The 22,099-nt window shown below is 37.6% G+C and overlaps 1 protein-coding gene across 1 annotated transcript in view; it reads left to right on the forward strand.

Annotated features, from left to right (window-relative positions):
• LOC126457965 (serine/threonine-protein kinase ATR) overlaps window positions 1-22,099 on the forward strand; it is a 359,569-nt gene that overhangs the window by 219,169 nt on the left and 118,301 nt on the right. The window contains exons 21-25 of the mRNA XM_050094723.1: window positions 1,002-1,134; window positions 1,241-1,371; window positions 1,487-1,635; window positions 18,117-18,277; window positions 21,670-21,963. Coding sequence (XP_049950680.1) covers window positions 1,002-1,134; window positions 1,241-1,371; window positions 1,487-1,635; window positions 18,117-18,277; window positions 21,670-21,963 — 868 coding nt within the window. The remainder of the gene's footprint in view (window positions 1-1,001; window positions 1,135-1,240; window positions 1,372-1,486; window positions 1,636-18,116; window positions 18,278-21,669; window positions 21,964-22,099) is intronic.

The following is a 22,099-nucleotide window of genomic DNA, read 5'->3' on the forward strand; positions in this document are numbered from 1 at the left end:
ACTTTTTGTTGTTTAGGGTCAATTGCCAATTTTTGCACCATGCAGATAACTTTTCTAAATCGTTTTGCAATTTGCTTCGATATTCTGATGACTTTGCTAGATAATAAGTGACAGTGTCATATGCAAACAAACTAGGACGGCTGCTCAGATTGTCCCTGAATCGTTTATATAGATAAGGAACAACAAAGGACGTGTAACACTACCTTGCGTATAGTTCTTGTATTTCCTCATTATGATTCAAGGAATTTTAATCATAATTGTGGCACAGTTTTTGTATATTACAGATAAATCTGAAGTTTTTTCCTTGTTTGTGTCATTGTAACAGAGAGATATAATTGCCACGATAATTTTAAATTGTGTGCGTTTAACAATTTATTTGTTCACTTTTTATAATTAATGTAGATGTGATACAGTGTCAAATACTTTTCGTATGTCAAGAAAATCTGTGAGATTGTCTTCATCCATAACCGTCATGATGTCATGCGAGACAGGCAGAAGTTGGATTTCTCATGACCATTGCATCTGGAATCCTAGCCTGTTTGTACAGAGGAGGTAATTCTGTTTGAGGTACATAATTGTGTTTGATACCAGAATATGTACTAAGATTCTACAGTAAATGGGTGTCAAGGATATTGGACAGTAGTTTTGTGCATAACTTCTGCTGCCCTTATAGCAAACTGGGACATCCAGGAGAAGATAACCTGACATTGGTAGATGACTTGGAGCCAAAACATTGTAGTGGCAAATGCAAATTAAAAAGAATATTTAAAACAGATTAACAGGGTTTTTGGGTGTAAAAAGTTACAGGTATATAAAGCATAACATGTAATATGAAAAGGTATTGTAGCATCAAATTAGTCAGAAGAATTTGTACTCTAGCAGGAAATTACAATGTGTGATCCTTAGCACTAGTTACACTAGCATTAGCCAAATAAAAGAATTTGAATTTTCAGTAGTCATTCTTAGTGAGTAATCTATTAAGTACTCCATCTTTTTTTCAGTTGGTGAGAGTGTTAATGGAATCGTGTCATGATCATGATGAAGCTGTACGCTTAGCTGCTGGAAGGTGTCTTGGAGAGTTAGGTGCAATTGATCCTGGCATAATGCCCACTCGGGAACGTTTGCAACATACTGGTGTGTGGTTTTTTATATTCTTTGCATTCTTTGTAGTAATAGATATGAGGATACTTTTGGACAACAAGCAAAGTTTTTATTAATTTGTTGGAATGGTTGATTATAGGTTCAGGATACACTTTCTCACTTGATGTTGAGGATGAAAGCTTTGCTGTAGCAGCAATAACTGAATTGGCGAAAGGCTTCCAAAAATCAAAAGTTACTCAAAATGTAGATGCCTTCTCATATTCTATACAGGTTTGTGTCAGACTGTTATGTACATTATTTTTGTTATGCATATTTAGCCACATTTCCTTGTGGTAGGATTTTAAAGATTATGTCTTTGTATCTCGTTCTTTGTTTTATACTGTAGGAGTTACTAAAAATTTATCAGATAACAGAAAATTCACCATTATGGAACAAATTTTCGGGGAATGTTCAGGACATTATGAGACCACTTCTGAAATCTACATACAAGTCTGTGTTGAAACGTCCAGAAGACTTCCCATGCCCTATATATGGGTAAGTAACATTTAACCACAGAAAGTAAGTGAAAATTAATTTAATTTCGTACTTCAGAAAGATAGGTAAATAACCCACTGCTGAAAGGAGCTTTGAACGTTGACCAGATATTGATGAGCTGTGCCTTTTCCTCTGTTATTTATTTATTCCATGTGATCCGATGGTACACAGTGTGTTGCAGATGTCGGAAAATATCAGTTAACATTGTTAACATATATTAACATAGGCCTATAGTATCCTAATGTATTATATTGCTCAATGTTTTCAATTTAACACAAATAGCAAGATTACTGTTCTAAGTATTCATTTATAGAGTAAAAACAGTGAACAACAAATATGACTTCACGGCTTTGCTAAATTTTATGTTGTCTTCGATGGACTTAATACTAGTGGGAAGATTGTTGAACAGTTGGAGGCCGATGTGGAAAGCTCCCTTTTTACACAGTTGAGTGTTTGTACATAAAACATGCACATTTGCGTTTTTCCTGGTGTTGTGTTCATGTATTTCATTATTTTTTACGACTCTGGTGTCAGTTGACACTACGTGGTTTCTGAAAAATTTTAGAGTCTCGATAATGTATAGGCAAGGCAGTGTAAGGATTTCCAACTTTCTGAAGATGGGTTTGCAGGAGTCTCTGGGTTTGCTCCCAGTAATAATCCTCATTGCTCTCTTCTGGATTCTGAATGTGCTCTGAGCAGTTGGAGAATTTCCCCAGAATATCACACCATATTTTAGGTGGGCTTGTATGTAAGTGTAGTACGTGCTGGTTAATGTTTTCAGGCTAGCACATGATTTCAGTACACTCAATGCATAACAGCCAGTACTAATTCTGGCATTTACCTTTCCTGTATGTGTATTCCATTTCAGGTTATCTTGAACCCACAGACCCAGGAATTTGAAAACAGTGTCGGTATCTGTTGGCTGGTTATTTACAGTGACAAATGGCTTAGAGGAATTTGCATTGGAAGTTCATGGAAGCTGTCTTTTTGGTGTTGATAGTTAATCTGTTGATTTTAGCCCAGTTGCCGAGTTCTTCAGTGGCCAGGTTCACAGCTTTTTGCACAGCCTCTGTATTCTCCCCTTTGAGGAGTACAGTTGTGTCATCTGCAAATATTATTGTTTTGTGTGCATCAACATTCAGGCTCAAGTCATTAATATACAGGAGGAAAAGTAGGGGTCTCAATACTAAGCCCTGTGGAACACCTTGCTTTACAGTTTTATTACTTGATAGTATTTCTGTTATTGAGTTCCTTTGTCTATTAGTGTATTTCATGCTGACTCTCTGCATCCATTTGGTTAGGAATAGAGCAATCCAATTGTTTGCAATTTCTCTGACACCATAGTGTTCTATTTTTTCCAGCAATATTTTGTGGTCAACAGTGTCAAAAGCCTTTGGAAGATCCAGAAATATGCCTGTTATGGGTTGTTTTCTATCTAACAGTTCTAATAGCATATTTATGCAATCATATACTGCAGTTTCAGTAGATTTGTTGCTTCTGAACCCATGTTGAGCTAAACTTAGTAAATCTTTTTTTTTTTTCAATGAAGACCATAAGTTTTTTGTACATTATTTTTTTCAAAAACTTTAGAAAAGCAGGATGAGATTGAGATAGGCCTGTAGTTATTCATATCTTTATTATCACCTTTTTGAAGACAGGAATTACTTTAGAAAGTTTCAGAGCTTCAGGGAAAATACCTGCCTGGAAAGAACAGTCACAGAGGTGAGTTAATGGTTCAGCAATTGTGTGTTCACTATTTTTGATTACAGCTGCTGGAATACCATCAATTCCAGCTGAATATGAATTTTTTTAACTCTCTGAGGGCTTTTGCAACATCATTTTCAGTGACTTTGGTAATGAAAATTGACTCTGCACATGTGTGATATTTTTGGTTTGTGGTTGGTAATTTGTGTTAGGATTATTTTTGACCAATTTTTCAGCTATGCTCATAAAGAAATTGTTGAAAGAGTTCACCACAACTCGCGATTAGATATAGATTCATTGTTGAGTTTGATTTCTATGTTCATGTGTGAAGATTTCATTTCCCTCTTTCCCTTTTTATGATATTCCACATTGCTTTTACTTTATTGCTGGATTTGTCAATGTACTCATTATTTTGCATCCTTTTTGCTTGTCTTATCACTCTTCTAGGATACATGTGTAGTTTTTATAGTATTCTGTTAGTTGGAGGGAGTCACTACTTTGTTTACATAACATGTGGAGTATTCTTTTATGTTTGCAAGAGATTTTTATTGCTGGTGTAATCCAACTCTTGTTCCTCTTATTATTATTATTATTATTTATTCTTACTGGTTTTTGTGGAAAGGCCTCTTCAAAGTGGTGGATCATTTTGTCAAGAAATATGTTGAATTTCATGTTGACATCATTGGCTGTGTACATCTCTGTCCACTTTTCTTTACTAAGGGGGGCATTTAGCTTGTTCAAGTTATCTTGGATGAAAAACCTTCGTAAAGTTTTAGGTGGGACTGAATTTGAGGTATCTTTGCAAACATCGGCCTTTAGAATGACAGCTTGGTGGTCGCTGAATCCTGCATTGTATACTTCTAGAGTTGGTTTAAGTTTATTTCTATTTGCAAAAATTTGATCTAGAGCTGTCTTGGATGTGGGTGTTATGCTAGTGGGCTCGTTTACAAGGCCATGCAGATAATAAGTTTTTGCAATGTTAATCAATGTCTCCCTGTTTCTGTTGTGGGTGAGAAAGTCTACCGTATATTAAAGTCACCACATATAATCACATCCTGTTTCCGTAAATGGTTGTTTGTTGAGGCTTTGTTTGGAAACAGAAATTTTAAATCTCTGTTAAAAAGGTGCACCCCAAACAAGACTGGTTGTCACAAAATGGTTCCTCACAGAGTAACGCCTGTTACAGTTATTTGTGAAATGATGTCTTGGACATACACAGTCTTTTCTTAAGTTGAACTATTATTGGAGTACTCTAAGCTGTTATTAATGTCAGAATAAAATCTGCGTTATTATACAGCACAAAAACCTCAAACATAAGAAAAGTAATGAAGGAAGCTTCTGAGCTACAAATGCAGAGTAGTGATGGCGAGTAATGTGAAAAACTAGGCACTATAAATTTTAGTGGCTAAAAAAATGAATATGAGAAAACTGTCATCAATGATCGTGTGTGTTCACCAGTCACTGTAAAGGCAAAGCAATACTCTTTAAGAAGATGTGGACAATGGTATACAGAAAGTGCTGAAAAACTTTCCTGCCAAATATGCACGGTATTGCTGCTTTAGAATAAGTATTAGAGTGATGCCGACTATGAGTGTACAGTCCATTTTATTGGCTGCTATCTATGTGGGGAATACATTATTCATTTAATTGCACACTAATTCTTGAAAGTCATCAGCAAACATTCAAAATCTGTAAGTTGCAATGTAAACTAAAGTTAATTATTGTGACTAACCACTGCAAAAACATGCAACAGGTCCATCACACATGAATATAAATATCAACTGCAGCAAATAATTACAGATTGCAGCTGCCTGAAATGTCATAAACAAAGTTAATGTTCGTAAACTCGTGGAAAATCAATCACTGAAAACAGACTCAAATAATGTGAGTCACTGAAAATTTAAAGTATATAACTTGTGTTCACAAAATTATTACAATTCTAACAAAATGTTAAACTATGTATCTGACAGGGCTAATCGACTGCGCAGTCGTCTTGACTGACTCACTGACAATGACCAAGACCAAGACCAAAGACCATTTGTGTCCTACAGTTTGTCCTACGGTTAAGAGATGAACAGATGGAGAGTAGTTCTTTTATTTATTCCATTCAATCCATGTCTGAGATATGACTGGATTATCTTTGACATTATTTAAAAAGACTGTTAGAATGTTGTTATACTGTCACTCTCTCACTGCTTTGATTGTGTTTGCAATCAATTTTTCTCTTAATAAATATAATGTGTGACTTACCAAACGGGAAAGCACTGGTAGATAGACAAAATAAAAACACACAAACATACACGCAAATATCAAGCTTTCGCAACCCACGGTTGCTTCATCAGGAAAGAGGGAAGGAGAGGGAAAGACGAAAGCATGTGGGTTTTAAGGGAGAGGGTAAGGAGTCATTCCAGTCCCGGGAGCGGAAAGACTTTCCTTAGGGGGGAAAAAGGGACAGGTATAGACTCGCACGCACACACATATCAGGGGGAAAAAGAGACAGGTGCACACTCGCACACACACACATATCCATCCGCACATATACAGACACAAGCAGACATATGTAAAGGCAAAGAGTTTGGGCAGAGATGCCAGTCGAGGCGGAAGTACAGAGGCAAAGATGTTGTTGAGTGACAAGTGATGTACGAGGGGCGGCAACTTGAAATTAGCGGAGGTTGAGGCCAGGTGGGTAATGGGAAGAGAGGATATATTGAAGGGCAACTTCCCATCTCCAGAGTTCTGATAGGTTGGTGTCAGTGGGAAGTATCCAGATAACCCGGACAGTGTAACACTGTGCCAAGATGTGCTGGCCATGCACCAAGGCATGTGTAGCCACAGGGTGATTCTCATTACCTACAAACACTGTGTGCCTGTGTCCGTTCATGCGAATGGGCAGTTTGTTGCTGGTCATTCCCACATAGAAGGCTGTCCATTCGCATGAACGGACACAGGCGGAGTTTGTGGGTAATGAGGATCACCCTGTGGCTAAACAAAGCAGTTGAATGAGAATATTCTGGATCATCATTGGAAAAAAAAAAAAAAAAAAAAAAAAATGCTACATTCAAAGTGGTATGAGAGGTTACTTTTAGATATCATTTTGAGGGCAGAGACTTCAGAGATAAATAGGTGGAGAGGAGCTCCTTTATTTATTCTATTCACCCATTTCTGTGATGTGATTGGGCTATCTTTGACATTGTACTAAAAAACAAAGTGTTGTTATAGGGTTACTTTGTTAATGCTCTGATGGTGTACGTGTTTGTGACAAATTGAACCACCTTCACAATAAGGCTCTATTATTCAAATCTTGTGCAGCATGTGGAAAAAAAAGAACATCTATATCTATCCGTGCGAGCTCGGATTTCCCTTCTTTTATTATGATGATCATTCCTCCCTATGTAGGTCAGCATCAACAAAATATTTTCACACTCGGAGGAGAAAGTTGGTGACTGAAATTTTGTAAGAAGATTCTGCTGCAACAAAAAACAGCTTTGTTCTAATAATGTCCATCCGAAATCCTGAATTGTGTCATTGACACTCTGTCCCTGTAGTGCTTCAAGAATTTCGGGGTAAGTTCTAGAAACACTTGGCTCTCCACCGTCTCGAACACCCGATATTTTAATGATGAGAGTGAGAGAGCCTTTTTACTTCGCTACACATATCTGTGTGCACAGGAGGGACAGTTGTCACGAGAAGCCAGGAGCTGTGTCGGACGAGTGGCCCTGACAAGGGGTCACCAGCAGTGCCTTGGAATTTATATAAAAAAGTCAAAGAGTGTTTGTATAATGTTCCGTGGTTTGTGGTGTCATGAGGATTGTTACAGAGACAGATGAAGCGTGTATTGTATAGAGACACTTACTTCATGTCTTGGCTCTGCATGAGGCAGCACGTATGTAATTGTATGGGAACCAGTTGGCTTGCTGGAGCTTGTTCAGAATAATTGTTACTTTGAGGATGAGAGTTGAAGATATATTGTTGTTGAACTGAAAAGATTCTACGAGTACATGATTTATTTCAAGAATAGAGAGTTGGTTAATACTATTCCCTTTAATCTGATACAGTGTTCGGAGAAGACTGAAATAGTTAGAGCGACGTAGCTGATGACCCAAAGAAGAGGATTGGCTGCACGCACAACGTATGAGTCAACTGGAAGAGACATGTGAGCCATGTAACCCAACACAGCACTGTCTCTTGTTGTCCAAGAAAACGTTAGAACATGGCGACCAAGTGACAGGACTCTAAGAAAAAGGGAAATTGTAAGCCAAAAACGGGGAGAAGATATTTGAGTTGCCATAGCAACCAGGCATAACAAGACTGAGAAACTGTTTCGAGTAATTGCATTGTGTCTACTGAACCAAAGGAAGGAGTAGCATAAAGGATTAGGGGAAAAGGGTAAAATGTTTAAGGGTCCGTGACACGTGGAATTTACGACTGCAACTGGAATGAGAGTTCTCAAAATACAGAAGTAAGAGTAATGTGGATTGAAGTAGTAAATAAAGGTTTATATTCTTCAAAGGTATCAAAATAGAGTAAAGACTCAGTGGAAAGACAGATATAGGGAGCTTACCCTGTGAAGTTCAAGAATTTATGAATAATACATATATATCTAGAATTATGGAGTAAATGAATATCTTAGAGAGGTGAATTGTCATTAAATATGATGTCAATGTACATATTGAATATGTATAAAATATCAAGTGTTCAAGCTAAGGGGAGGGATATGTAGTGTCTTGAGAATTTTGATTTTCCACCGTCTCGAACACCCGATATTTTACGCTTGTGAGTGAGAGACGTGAGAGTGTCTACCTTGCGCCGGTTTTCTGTGCGCGCAAGTGTATCAAGAGAATGCTACAATGTGGACAGTTGATAAATGCAGGCAAGTGGTTGCCGCACTCGCCTCAGAAGCTACATGCCCAGCACAAGGAGTAAGCGCCCCTTACTCCGTGACGGTGCTACATCAGTCATTATTGTGAACAGTTGACTTATGTTATAAGAACATAAAAAGACACTTACTTACTGACTCTCTAGAGATTCTGATAGTGGGAGTTTTCTGGAAGTGTATTTATTGTAAAAGTACTTAGTAGTTTCTGACAGACCACGAGTCATTGGGCTTACGAAATATCATTCATTTATGTGAAAACTGGTATGTGGTGTTGTGTTTGTGGAAGTGAAAATGTTGTGGGATTGATTTAAAAGTACCTTATGTGTACGGAATCATTCTAAAAGTAGAGGAAATTTCTCCAAACAGCATTATATCTTCGGAGAAGAAGTTGGGGAGATCCACGCAGCCGGCTGTCCTGAAAAGAATATCGGCAAAGCACCTCCAAGTAAGTCCAGTGATGATGGGGACGTGTGAGTCTTGCACACCACCACCATACAGCTTCCTATAGTTGCCAGAGACTGCCAGAACGTTGTCAAAAGCCTTCTGGAACTCTAAAAGTATGAATCAATTTGAGATCCATTGCTGGTAGCGCTCAACTCTTCGTTGTATAAAGAGCTAGTTGTGTTTCACAAGAATGTGTCAATAGACTGTTCTCTTTGAGGTAATTCATAATGTTCGAACACAATATAAGTTCCAGAATCCTGCTGCATATCGATGTTGATGATATGGGCCTGTAATGAAGTGGATTACTCCTACAACCTTTCTTGAATATTGGTGTGACCTGTGCACCTCTCCAGTCTTGGGGTGTGAATATTTTGTTGAGCAAGTGTACGATTGTCCAGTACGGAGCTATTTCATCAGCATGCCCTGAAAGGAACCTAATTGGTATTCAGTCTGGACTGGAAGAGTTGCTTTTATTAAGTGATTTAAGTTGCTTCACTGCTTCGAGGATTTCTACTTCTACGTTACTCATGTTGGCAGCTGTTCTTGATTTGAATTCTAGAATATTTACTTTTCTTATTTGAAGAAGGAATTTCGGAAAGCTGTGTTTAGTAACTGTACTTTTGCAGCACTGTCATTGACAGTATTTCCATTGCCATCACACAGAGAAGGCATTGATTGTGACTTTGCCATTAGCATACTTTACATACAACCTGAATCTCTTTGGTTTTTCTGCCAGGTTTTGAGACAAAGTTTCGTTGTGTAAACTATTATCAGCATTTTGCATTGGAGTCCGTTCTAAATTTTGATCTTCTGTAAAGTATCAGATTAAACTCAAATTTTCTGTGAATCTTCCAGCAGCTGTATCATCTGAGTTGGGAGGTCAGTAAAAGGATCAAATTATTATTTTATTCCAATTACCAAGAATGACCTCTGTCCGTACCAACTCACAGGGACTATCTACTTCAATTTCGTTACAAGATAAACTACTTCTGACAGCTACAAACGCACCACCGCCAACTGTGTTAAGCCTATCCTTTTGGAACACCCTTAGGTTCTTCCCAAAAATTTCAGCTGAACGTATCTACAGCTTTCTATTAGTGCTTGGAGCTCTGATACTTCCCAACACAGCTGTGACAATTCACAACAATTATACTGATGGTTCATGTATCTACATTCTTCCTGTGTTCGACCTGCACCCTTTGAGACTGAAACTCTTTTTGTGCTTTCCTGAGACCCTCTAACCTAAAAAAAATTGCCAAGTTCACACCACACAGCCCCTGCTATACAAGTAGCTGCCTACTGTGTGTAGTGGATTCGACCTATTTAGTGGAACTCGAAACCCAACCATCCTATGGTGCAAGTTGAGGAATCTGTAGCCTACACAGTCACAGAACCATCTGAGCCTCTGATTCAGACCCTTCACTCTCCTCTGTACCAGAGGTCTGCAGTCGGTCCAGTCGACATGCTGCAAAAGGTTAGCTCTGCTTTCATCTTGCAAGCAAGACTGGCAGCCTTTACCATTTCTGTTAGCCGCTCGAAACTAGAGAGAATCTCTTCTGATCCAAAGTGACATGCATCATTGGTACTGACGTGAGCCACCACCTGCAGTTGGCTGCACCATGTGCTCTTCAAGGCATCGGGCAGGACCTGTTCCGTGTATGGAATGACTCTATCCAGTATGCAATGGAGTGCACATTGGCTTTCTTCCCTACCTTGGCAGCCATGTTCCTAAGGGGCCCCAGAACATGCCTAACATTGAAGCTCCCAACTACCAGCAATCCCACACTCTTTGATTGCCTGGATCTTGGAGGCTGAAAGGGACACAGGACAAGCAACTGCATCTGGCTGAGGGACAGTGTAAGGCACAGACAGCACCTGGAATCTGTTTGTCAGACTAACTGGAGAGGCCTTACATGTGGCCCCCTGGGAAGTCTTTCGCCACCTGCCACACTCCGAGGTGACCTCCCACTTGACCATGGGTGAGAGGTCAATCTCAGTGTGAGCAGTAACTGGGCTGGCCACCGGTGTGGTCCGATTGGTGGACTCAGGTGTGCTGTACATCCGTTGGATCCCATGGCCAACCCAGAACAGTGATGCCCACCCGCTGCAGCTTCAAGCTGTGTAATCCAAACGATCACAGTCAGGAAGTGAGAGTGAAGTGTTACCAACTTGGCTCGCATCTGCACACAGCAATCACAGTTGCTATCCATACTAAAGACCATTGAAAACTACACTACACAGACAAACGAGGACAATCAACATGCATTACGGAACTCTACTGTAGGTATGGAGGAAAGTGCAAGAACTGTGTCTGATAAATTACATTAACACGCAGAGATTCAAAAACTGAACTGCCAAAACACTCTGGTGAAACTAAATAATTCACTCCTAATTAGTAACTTGTAATATATCACAAAATCGGTTTACTTTCCTATGCAAATGAAAATGCGAAGACTGCATCTATTAAATATTAAAATTAACGTGCAAAAACTCTATAGATTTTAAACTATCAAAGCACACAAATGAAACTACACAATTCGCTCATGGTTAGGAACTCGTAAAAGTCACAAAATCGGTTACTTCCCTGTTGCTGCTTGTGTCTCAGCCAGCTGCTGCTGCCTGACTAGTTGACTAATGCCAGCAAGTGGTCACAAAAGCATTATTACACTGCAACAAACACTTTCTGTGACATCATATCCTACTGAATCCAAGTAAACACTTAAACAATGACAACCAATCGCACCCAAATCTAACTGCATATACATATAAGATGCTAGGTTACATTTAAAATTATTGCAGTCATTTCATGATGTATTATGAAAATAACAACAAAGTATTAAACAGATTGTTAACAAAATTCATGGAACATCCTTGCATCAGATTTTTCAGTGTGACAAAATTATGCAAAATTATAAATACATGTAGTCAGTTTGAAGAATGTGTCCCTCTTTAGATGGAATGCCTTTTATTTATTTATTTTTATTCATTGAAATTCAGCCTTCATAGTGATTTTATACAGTTTTGTTATTGACCATTTAAATAATTATTCATCAATCCCATATGATATAATAAATTGTGGCTACTCATCCACTAGGAAGATTAGGTAAGGATCTTGGAAACTAGTCCTGCCTTCATACTACGTGTAACTGGAGGCTTTATAGTATCGGCATACTTGCATGTAAAATATTAATAAATTTGTCTGTAATTCTTTATACACATGCAGTATTTAAAAATTAGTGTGTTGTAGTGTTTACTGTTGTCATCAGCTTTCATTTTACACTTCATACGATCAGATTATTTCAGGGTTTCAGTTGTCGATTTTAAAAACTGACAAAATTAAAAGAATTTTAACTCCTTAAAATTTAACCTAGAATTATGCTTGAAGCTGCAATGGTCTTATCCCATGCCACTATTTGGTTTTTCTGTGTCATATTTGTAGGGTCTGTAGTATAGGCTCATTGGATAATGTAACATACATCTTTAGTTTCATCTACCTTAGCTGGCAGTGAGTCATTTCCATCCTTCAGTCAAATGCTCGTGCTTCAGCCTCAGGAAAAACTCTGCATCTGGCACTCAGCCCGCAGCCTGCTTGTGTTCCTCACCCAGTCAGCTAGGCAACATGAGCTGTTGTAGTGCCGCCATTGCCTCTCATTCCTTGAAGCGGAATTTGGCAAAGCCACGGAATGCACACTGCTGAATAGTAAATGGTACTCAGCAGGAACACTTCCTTATGACCCCTACACAAAAGCCTTATCCACATGTGATTAAAATATTTACTGGCAGGTCAAAACTTATCGGTCAACCAAATCTGTATAGTATCTTCTTTTGTTCTGATAATCAGTCAGAACAATCATGCCTCATACCTTAGATCATTTTGTTGTTAAGAGATTAGGCAGTGGCCATCATGCTAGCTCCCCAGTTCATCATGCAGTTTGGGCTGAACAAGATCCTGGCCGTATCTGATTCGGTAACTGTGCTATCGTATCTGACACGCTTGCAGTATGGAGTTGCAGAAACATTCATCTTACGAACATATTGTAGAGGGTTTTTGAGCTGCAACAGTTGGATCTTTACCAACTTTCTCTGTGTTACAATGTTTCAAAACATCGTATAAAACGAGTTAGTAAATCTCTTTGCAAAGGTCATAGCTCACAGTGGACACTTATCCCTGATTTTAATGAATCCATGCTCTGTATGTATTAACAAGAATTTGTTGTAGTTACCAGATGTTCTGCTAAATTAAATGAGTTACGGCTGGATAATATGTACACTGAATGCCAATAATATTAAATAAACAAAAACAATCCAATTGTTGTCTTTGAATACAAATGGCTTATGTTTGACGATCAGGGCCTGTAATCATCATTCCTGATGACAGTGAGGTTTTAGAATGTTTTGCTTTTTTCAAAATAAAAACAGAAGTCTTATCTTTTTGTCATCAGTTTAAAGTCGGCAGAATAGGGTGTTGGATTAATGAATGAACTTGAACCTAGGAGAACTAAGGGTTGTTTTATTTGAGAACAGGAAAGACTAGGCTTGCGGATAGGAAACAGAGTGATTCAAGATAAAAATTTCAGACAACCCTTTTTGTTTTATAAAATCTGCAGATCATTCTCTATTAATATTTTCTTTTCTTGTCCAGGTGGAGAAACATCTGCTTTAAAGCTTGAAATCCATTCACTGTTTTGCATATGGCAGCAGTACTACCATTATTTTTCGAGCACATAAATTGGAATTTTCTGTTTTTATGTTGAGTAAACTTTAATTTATAATTTCATTATTACAAGTGTTGACTTATTACAATTTATAAACTCTTACCATCCGCAGCTTGTGGTCTCGCGGTAGCGTTCGTGCTCCCTGAGCACAGGGTCCTGGGTTCGATTCCCGGTGGGGTCAGGGATTTTCACCTGCCTCGAGATGACTGGGTGTTGTGTCATCTTCATCATCATCATTCATCCTCATTACAGTCGGAGGAAGGCTATGGCAAACCACCTCCATTAGGACCTTGCCTATTACGGCGGTGCAGGTCTCCCTCATCGTTCTCCTACACTCTGTCAAGGAGTATGGGACTTCATCATCATCATCATCATCAAACTCTTACCCCCCAGTGCAACAATAATTAAAATGTTGAATGGTTTATTTCAAAGTGTTCAGTGTTGAGAGGATGTTACTGTGAATGTAATGAAGCAGGAATGAACATACCTCATTTGGAGAGTTACTGCCAGTGTTTTCATAATATGAATAGAAAATGCCTTATTACCTTTAAGCTTATGAATATTAAATTTTCAACCACAACTGCCTATCATAAAAAATTCCTTCCAACTGATGTATGCAGCAAAGGAATGGTCTGAATAAAACTGAAGCATATTCGTAGTACTTAATCTCATTCTTTACATTTTTCCTGCAGTTATTTCATTTCGAATAAAATTTCTTACCACGATGTTAATGAGCCATATGTTCTACAACTGTTGCTCTCTGGGCAGATTCACATAAATTTGAATTTTTTGTTTTAACTCTTGAACCTCTGACTACTCACAAATACTACACACACACACTTTAGGATCTTTTGCAACAAGGAGGTTGTACATTATTTTTACATTGAGTTGAGCTTCCAGATAGCTTACATTATTGTCCTGGTAATATGTAGCTTTAGTTGGGAAATACTGAATGGGTTCCTGATTAGATGTAATTTTTCTGCTAGTTAGTATTCCATTTTTCATTCAACCCTCTTCAGTCTTTCGGAAATTCTTCCTGAAGAGTAAATTACACAATAGATGAACTTGCTATATCCATACACTGTACAGACTAGCAATATTTTCTTACACAGTTCTGCCTCTGCATCGTCACTCTTAATGATATGATATTTATTAGAACCTTTCTTTATGATTGCCCACTCTGACCTCAATGGTCTTTGTTGGTGAACAGTTTCATTGTTTTAATTGCATATGTGAAATATTCTTCCTATAACCTCTGAAAACACATTCTTTTGCATCTGAAATGCTCAAATCATACACCTTAATATTGCCTTAAGCTATTTTAGTATTACAAAAGACAACTGTAACCACTCATGAAATGTGTTCAAAGTCTGGATACAGTCCTATGTTCATATTCAGTTTGCTACTTATCCACATGATCCTCCTGTTTTACGACTCAATACTGTTTTTCCAACACAGTTGACATGTTGCATACCCTTCACTTTGCTGTTCTTGAATACATTCCTATTGCAATCACTTCCATTACACATACATTTACCACTAATCAAACATTGTTATTACTGTGAATTTCCTGCTACATCCACTTTGTCTGCCATTTTCTCATAACTCACCTTATTGGCTGTTGTATGCATACCCACATGTCATTCCTGCACAGAAATGTGCCTACAAGGACGCAGAAAGCTATGACACTCTTAACTCCTCTTCATTATTTCCCAGACTTATTCATTTTCTGCAGTGATCGATTCAGGTTTGGTGTTGTTGCTGAAATATTTTTAGATAGATTCTGTATGTTTGACATTACGTCTCTTTTCCCTTTTGCTTTGCTGCTAACTTTTCCCTGTGGTACATGTTTCATTCTTTATACAGCATATGATAAAACAAGTGTTTTGTTACTTGTGTTCATCTGTGATACTGCAAACAGTATAATATTTGTTTGGACCAGTGGATAATTCTGAACTTGGACGGTAGCACAGGGACGGAAAATTCATGTACATTAATAAGTTGGTTTCTCCATGTAAGTCTGTTTGCATCAAGCCTGAAGTAATACTCAAAATTTCTGAGATTATCCCTGTATAAATCAGAAAACTTACTTTACACCTTGATTTCTAGTCACCCTCAAAGTAATCCCCTTCTCACTTGTGTGCAATGCTTACAGCAATTTATCTATTGTTGGAAGTGATGCTGAAAGTGTGCTGGCTGAATCCTATTCAAAATTATTTGCAATTCTACTTGAATTTCTTCTATAGAGTCAAAACAGCACACTTTCAACTTCAGTTTCATTTTCAAGACTGGGAAGAAATTGCAAGGGTCTAGATCAGATGATTGGCGTGTGTGTGTGTGTGTGTGTGTGTGTGTGTGTGTGTGTGTGTGAGAGAGAGAGAGAGAGAGAGAGAGAGAGAGAGAGAGAGAGAGAGACTGGTAGAGCAGTCAGTGAGATGCAAAGAACATCTATTGGGAAAGGAAGGTGGTAATGTACACAGTTTCACTTTTGCAAAACATTTACTTATTGCTGATCATTCTCCAAGGAGTTTAGAAGATACCGTAGTGCTGCGCAAAGAGGTAAAAGGGGGGAGATTAGATTTATGGCAAGAACTTGCGTATTGAGACTCAAACCAACAATCCAGCAACAATCAGTCTTGGCTGCTACTGACTTTTTTTCCTTCTTAATTCATTTTACACTTCAAGGGAATGCTCATAGAACATGCACCTTTGTTTGCATCAGCCAGAATCGAACCAGGGCCATCTACTTGGCAGGTGAGCACTCTACCACACTACCTTTTGAAAAATCCACTTTCATTCACAGTACTAAAGTCACTTGGAAAACTTCAAAGACAATTTTCTTGAGGGGATTTGAGGGTTGTGTATAATAGCATTTTGAGATTGATATTTAAGTTCTGAACTTGATGTACCATATAAAAAATTACAAAAATGCGATTGCCATGTTGTTTCCTTGTAAGAATATCTTTCAAACAAAAAGTTTGTAATGATTGCTTTCTTTGAGAAATAGAGACAGATGGTATTTTGGCAAATATGTGTTGTGCAAGTGATGGCCCACAGCTTGTAAGTATTTTATATTAAATGATGATGGTCATTTTGATCAGAATTGGTAACAAATAATGGTTTCCAAAATGAGATTTTCACTCTGCAGCGGAGTGTGCGCTGATATGAAACTTCCTGGCAGATTGGAAGGTAGGAGACGAGAGACTGGCAGAAGTAAAGCTGTGAGACCGGGCGTGAGTCGTGCTTCGGTAGCTCAGATGGTAGAGCACTTGCCCGCGAAAGGCAAAGGTCCCGAGTTCGAGTCTCGGTCGGGCACACAGTTTTAATCTGCCAGGAAGTTTCAAATAATGGTTTGTTTTATCATCAGATCTTGATGTAATATAAAACTGATACGCTGTAAGTACATTTTTTGTTGTTGAGATAAACAGTCTTGGTTACAAGAGAGGCTTCATTGTTGTTTATTTTGCCTGTAGTGCATTTCACCTTGTTTAAGGCACCTTCAGATTTGCTAGCACAACAGGTTTTAAACACAAAGGCTGCCATAGATGCAAATGCCTTTGTCAAAATTTTACTGGTGCCCTGATATAAAACAGAATGGAGGACATGAGGAGTCACACTTAAAATACGTAAAAGACATCAATTGGTAGTTGACCTTGTCAATTGTTAAGAGAGCTTACAATGTGTTCTTGTAGACTATATAGCACAGTCCAGAAGACACCAAAATTGGGATCAGGCCTACAGAAATGCGTCACAAAATGTAAACATGTAAGACATGCCATTGTACATGTTCTGGCCTTGCAAATAATGTTGTCTTTTGGGCTGTGCTGTATATTCTACAAGGGCATCGCATGAAGTTTATCACAACTCGACAAGGTCAGTTGCCTGTTGAGGTCTTTTATATATTTTAAATGTAAGACATTTGTATGGATGGCAGTCTATGTGTTTAACTCCTGTTGCACCAGCCTATCTGAAAGTGCCTTAAACGAGATGAAACATGTTACTGGCAAACTATAAAATAAGAAATCCTGTTTTGCAGTCAAGCAAGAGTGTTTATCTCTTCAAAACATGTATCGCTTGTTTCTGTATCATTCCGCCATGAATAGGAAAAGTTATATATGTAATTAAAGCTATGGACTTGAGATCAATATATCAGTAACTTGAATGCCAGTGCCAACTTTATGTTTGAGTGAGTGTTCATGTAGCAGTTAAGACACAATATATTAGTGAGAATGATTGTGTATTGGTTAAGACACAAGAATCCATCAGAAGTGAGGCTACATTCTACATGAGGGGAGCACATATTAAATGTGTAAATGGCTATAGGAAATGAAAGTTATCTAAGGTAAACTGTAGTTATTTGTGTGCAACAGTGTTGTTTGTTGCTGTATACATAGGTAATGTTAATGGAGCAAAAATGGATTGAGAATTATATGTAACAGAATCATTCTTGTCTGTGAATGTGAATTTTGATAACTTTTTTAGGCCGAAACTCAGCAGTTAATTCACAAATAATACCCATTAAAAGAATTATTTATTAAATTTCAAGACTATTTTGACAAGGACTATGAAAATATTTTACCATGTCAAAAGAAAAAAATAAAGGCATATTAGATAACCACTTTTGTCGTACTTCAGTTTAGTAAGATAAGGTGGATTGTTCACCTCTAGGCCACACCTAAAAATTTAACTTTTGTGTATGGCTATAAAACAATGATTTTGGTTATTGGTTCTTTGTTTTAAAGGTCAAAGTATGGGAGAAACCTTCACACTTGGTTGTATTGCTGGGCCTTCAAAATGATTAGCTTTGTGACAGAGAGGAAGTGTAGAAAGATTTTTGATGCTTGTGCACTGATTGTGAAGAGAGACTTGACAACTGCACTTTACTTGCTCCCTTACATTTTGCGTAAGTTCTTAAATAATGGTATTAATTATTTTTTGTAATTTAGTTAGCACTAAAAATAGTTCTTAGAATATTCTAACTGTAAAAACTGATGAACGCACAAAATATTTTCCACTGATTTTACTTTTTCTGCATTGATTATATATGAGGTGTGATCAAAAAGTGACAGGAATTTTTGTTTTTCTTAAAGAATCTGTATTTATTCAACCATGTCAACTTTGTCCCCTTCAAACTAATTCTCTGCAGAAAATATACACACTGTGGCTGTGCTTTTTCCAATCTTCTGGAACTCACATTTCGTTATGGTCTTTAGCTGCTTCAGCATTCTGGTTTTATCTCATCAGTGGTGGCAAAACATCACCCTTTCATGGTTTTCTTCAGCCTCAGGGGTAGAAAGAAGTCATTGGGAACATGTCTAGCAATTACAGAGGCTGAGATAACGTAATGGTTTTGTTTTTTGCCAAAAAATCACAATCAATCATTTAGGTGTGAATGGGAGCGTTATCATGACACAGTTTCTACAAGTTGCTTTGCCACTGGTTGTTTTCTTCGTTTTTCTTTGTGCAAACTGCGTAACTTCCAGATATTATTCCGTACTGGCCGCACAACCACAAGGCGGGCACTCATGATGCACTATTCCATTGCAATCGAAGAAAACAGTGAGAAGAACCTTCACATGTGATCGAACTTGTCAAATTTTTTCCGGTCTTGCCTTTTCAGGCAGTTTTCATTGGGATGATTGGGCCTTGGTTTCGACATATACGTATACCCATGTTTTGTCACCTGTTATAACCCTCTTTGGAAGTTATGGAACATTGTCGACTTCATTCAAGAATTCATGAGTGGTGACTGTGTGGCACCATTTTTGGCCTAAATTCTGCAATTCAGAACAAACTTTGCTTTCATGCCCAAAATCTGAAAAAAATTGCTAGCATGAGCTAAAGGATAAGCTGAGATAATCAACAACCTCTCTGATCATGATTCAGCAATTTTCCAGAATTATTTTCTTTACTTCTTCCACAATGTTGCCAGTAATTGATGTGCTACAGTGTCCAGCGTGGTCTTCATCTTCAGTACCTCCTCAGTCTTCTTTGAAACACTTATACGACTAATAAACTCTTGTCCTACTCATAGTAGATTTACCAAAAGCCACAATCAACATTTCAAATGCTATGTTGCACTTTATTCCATTTTTCAAGCAAAATTTAATGTTAATTCTTTGATCCATCTTTCTCGAAAGTAAAAATTCACTGAGTGCTATAAAACACAAATAATATTTTCGACTGTCAGCCATAAACTAAATATTCAAAACAGCTGAAAATGCAAATATTTATCAGGAACATGTGCACCAACCCGATAAATTTCTTTTTTTTGATAGTCGGATGTATAAATATTGTGAAAGTAAAGAAAGAATTTCCGTTACCTTTTGATCTTGTGTGTGGTGGAAATGTTTAGTGTAAAATTTTGTTCTACTCTTTCTAAACAAGTTATGACTGGCAGCAGCAAATGTTTCTCGCATTAAAAATGGAACTGTTGTTGTCTGCTTTATGTGGTAAACTATATTTTAAGACAGATAGCTGGAATGAAGCTCAGCACATTGTAGCTGTGATCAAGCAAGGTGGCACAGATTGTAAGACACTGGACTCACATATGGGATGGCATCTCAAATCTTCATCATGCCATCCATGTTTAGGTTTGCCATGATATCTCCCTAAATTGCTTAAAGTAAATACTGGGATGTTTCCTCTGAATAGGCCTTTGTATAAGCCTTAGCCAATTTCCTTCCCTGTCCTTTCACAATCCAATATCATTTCTGTCTCTAACAATCCTGATGAAGGAGTTTTAAGCCCTTATCTTTCTTTCTTCCTTTCTGCATTCAGTCATTCATTCCTCCTTTTCTTCCTTCCATGTAGCTGTGAGAGTATATGACAGAAATGGTGACTGTGTTTCAACACCGTGAAAATAAAACCATTATTGTTTCATCATTGGGTTTCACAACTCTTATTTGTTGTAACATGCATTAAGGAAACAGGTGAAAAAGGAAGAAAAAAAGAATGGGAAGCCTGTTGAAGGATAAACCAACATATACTCAAAGAAGTGTTCATATATAGGAAAGAAGTACAAAATGTTACATCATTTGAGCCCAAGTCTTCAGTTGGGTGATTTTATACAACACCATGTATCTCAATTCAGAATGTGCACAGAATCTTATGGTATGGTTTAAGAATACCATAAAAAGGTTGTTCAACACAGTGGTTAATTTAAACTGAATGTAAACGGTGACTAGTGTGTGTGTGGAAGTTCTGACTAAAATGACATGTACTGAAGCATTTTTACGTTTAATATTGATGAGTGGTGATGCTCATTTTCACTTTAGTGCTTGAATTAATAAACAAAACAGTCTTAGCTGATCTGGTCAAAGAGAAATCTATGTGAACAATACCCAAAGAAGTGTGGTGTGGTTGCGATGTGTACATTTAGAACAATGTCTACTTTCTTTTCTTAAGATAAGTGTGTGTCAGTAACCTCAGTGGCATTTCAGTAATATGCTGACATGCTGGAGACATCCCTTACTCTTGAACTAGCATGCTTCCTTGTCAAATTGGGAATTCTAATTTCAGTAAAGTGGCACTACAGCACACACAAATTTTGGTGCTCACCAACTTTCCAAACTATGTGCCATTTGTGTAGAACTGGTGACATTTCACGAATTCCCTTGTTGCCTATTTCTAAATTTATTATTACTTCCTCTCAAGTCATCCTAAACAGAAAGTGAATGCAAACTGCTCACACAGCATTGGGCACCTAGACTGGCGACATTTCATGAATTCCTGCATTGCTAGTTTCTTAATTTGTGATAGTTTCCTCTCAAGCCATCTTAAACAGAAAGTGAATGCAAACTGCTCACATAGAACTGTGCTCCTGAAAAAGCATCTACTCTAAAAACAAAGACACTTCTTTTGAATTGTTGTAAAGTGCTATGGACCATGTCTATCAAATTTTTGATGATTGCCCAATTCTGAATGATGGTCTGCTCATACAGTATTTTTCAAAATATTGAGCAAAACATCATGATGATTGTACATATTTTACAGATGGCAGTTTGTAATAATGATGCTAATGTTTGTTTGAGATAAAATGTTAAATTCATGCATAATGCCCATTTTTATTCAACACTTTGTATATTAAGTTGTGAAAAATCATGTTTAGAGCTAAGTGATTTGTTGTGTGTTTTTAATTGTAACAACATTTGTTTGTACATCAGCCTTAATTTCATCCCATCGGACTCTACATTTTTGTTGATGTAGAATAATCACAGAACTGTTAGTGCATGCTAAATTGCCTACTTAATTTTGTTTTATTATTTCTCATTGTACATAATTCTTGTTTTACAGTGCATGCTCTTATTGCATGTAACACTGTGCAGCGTGAAACAATCCTATATGAAGTGCGAACACTAGTTCAGAACACTCTACCACAAACTATGTCAGATGAAGTGGAACACAGAACTATCTTGCTGCATCCTCGTCGACGTCCAGGAATGCACAATCAAGGACCTCGCGAACAAGAGCACATACGTGCCTGCCGTGTTATGTATTCATTGTTAGATTTTTTAGCTCATTGGCTTCGTGAATGGAAAGCTGCCCATAGTGCCAATTCTGATGATCATGCGTACCAGAAAGTTTCAAGTAAGAAAAACAATTTACAGGAATACATTCTAGGTTTCATTACTTTTCCTTTTGTATAAGTAGAATATCACAAATATTTGACTATTTGCATATGTAGTTTAGTTTATCATACTGATAACTGATTTCAGCTCATTTA

Source organism: Schistocerca serialis, chromosome 2 (genome assembly GCF_023864345.2).
Source record: "Schistocerca serialis cubense isolate TAMUIC-IGC-003099 chromosome 2, iqSchSeri2.2, whole genome shotgun sequence".
NCBI lineage: Eukaryota > Metazoa > Arthropoda > Insecta > Orthoptera > Acrididae > Schistocerca > Schistocerca serialis.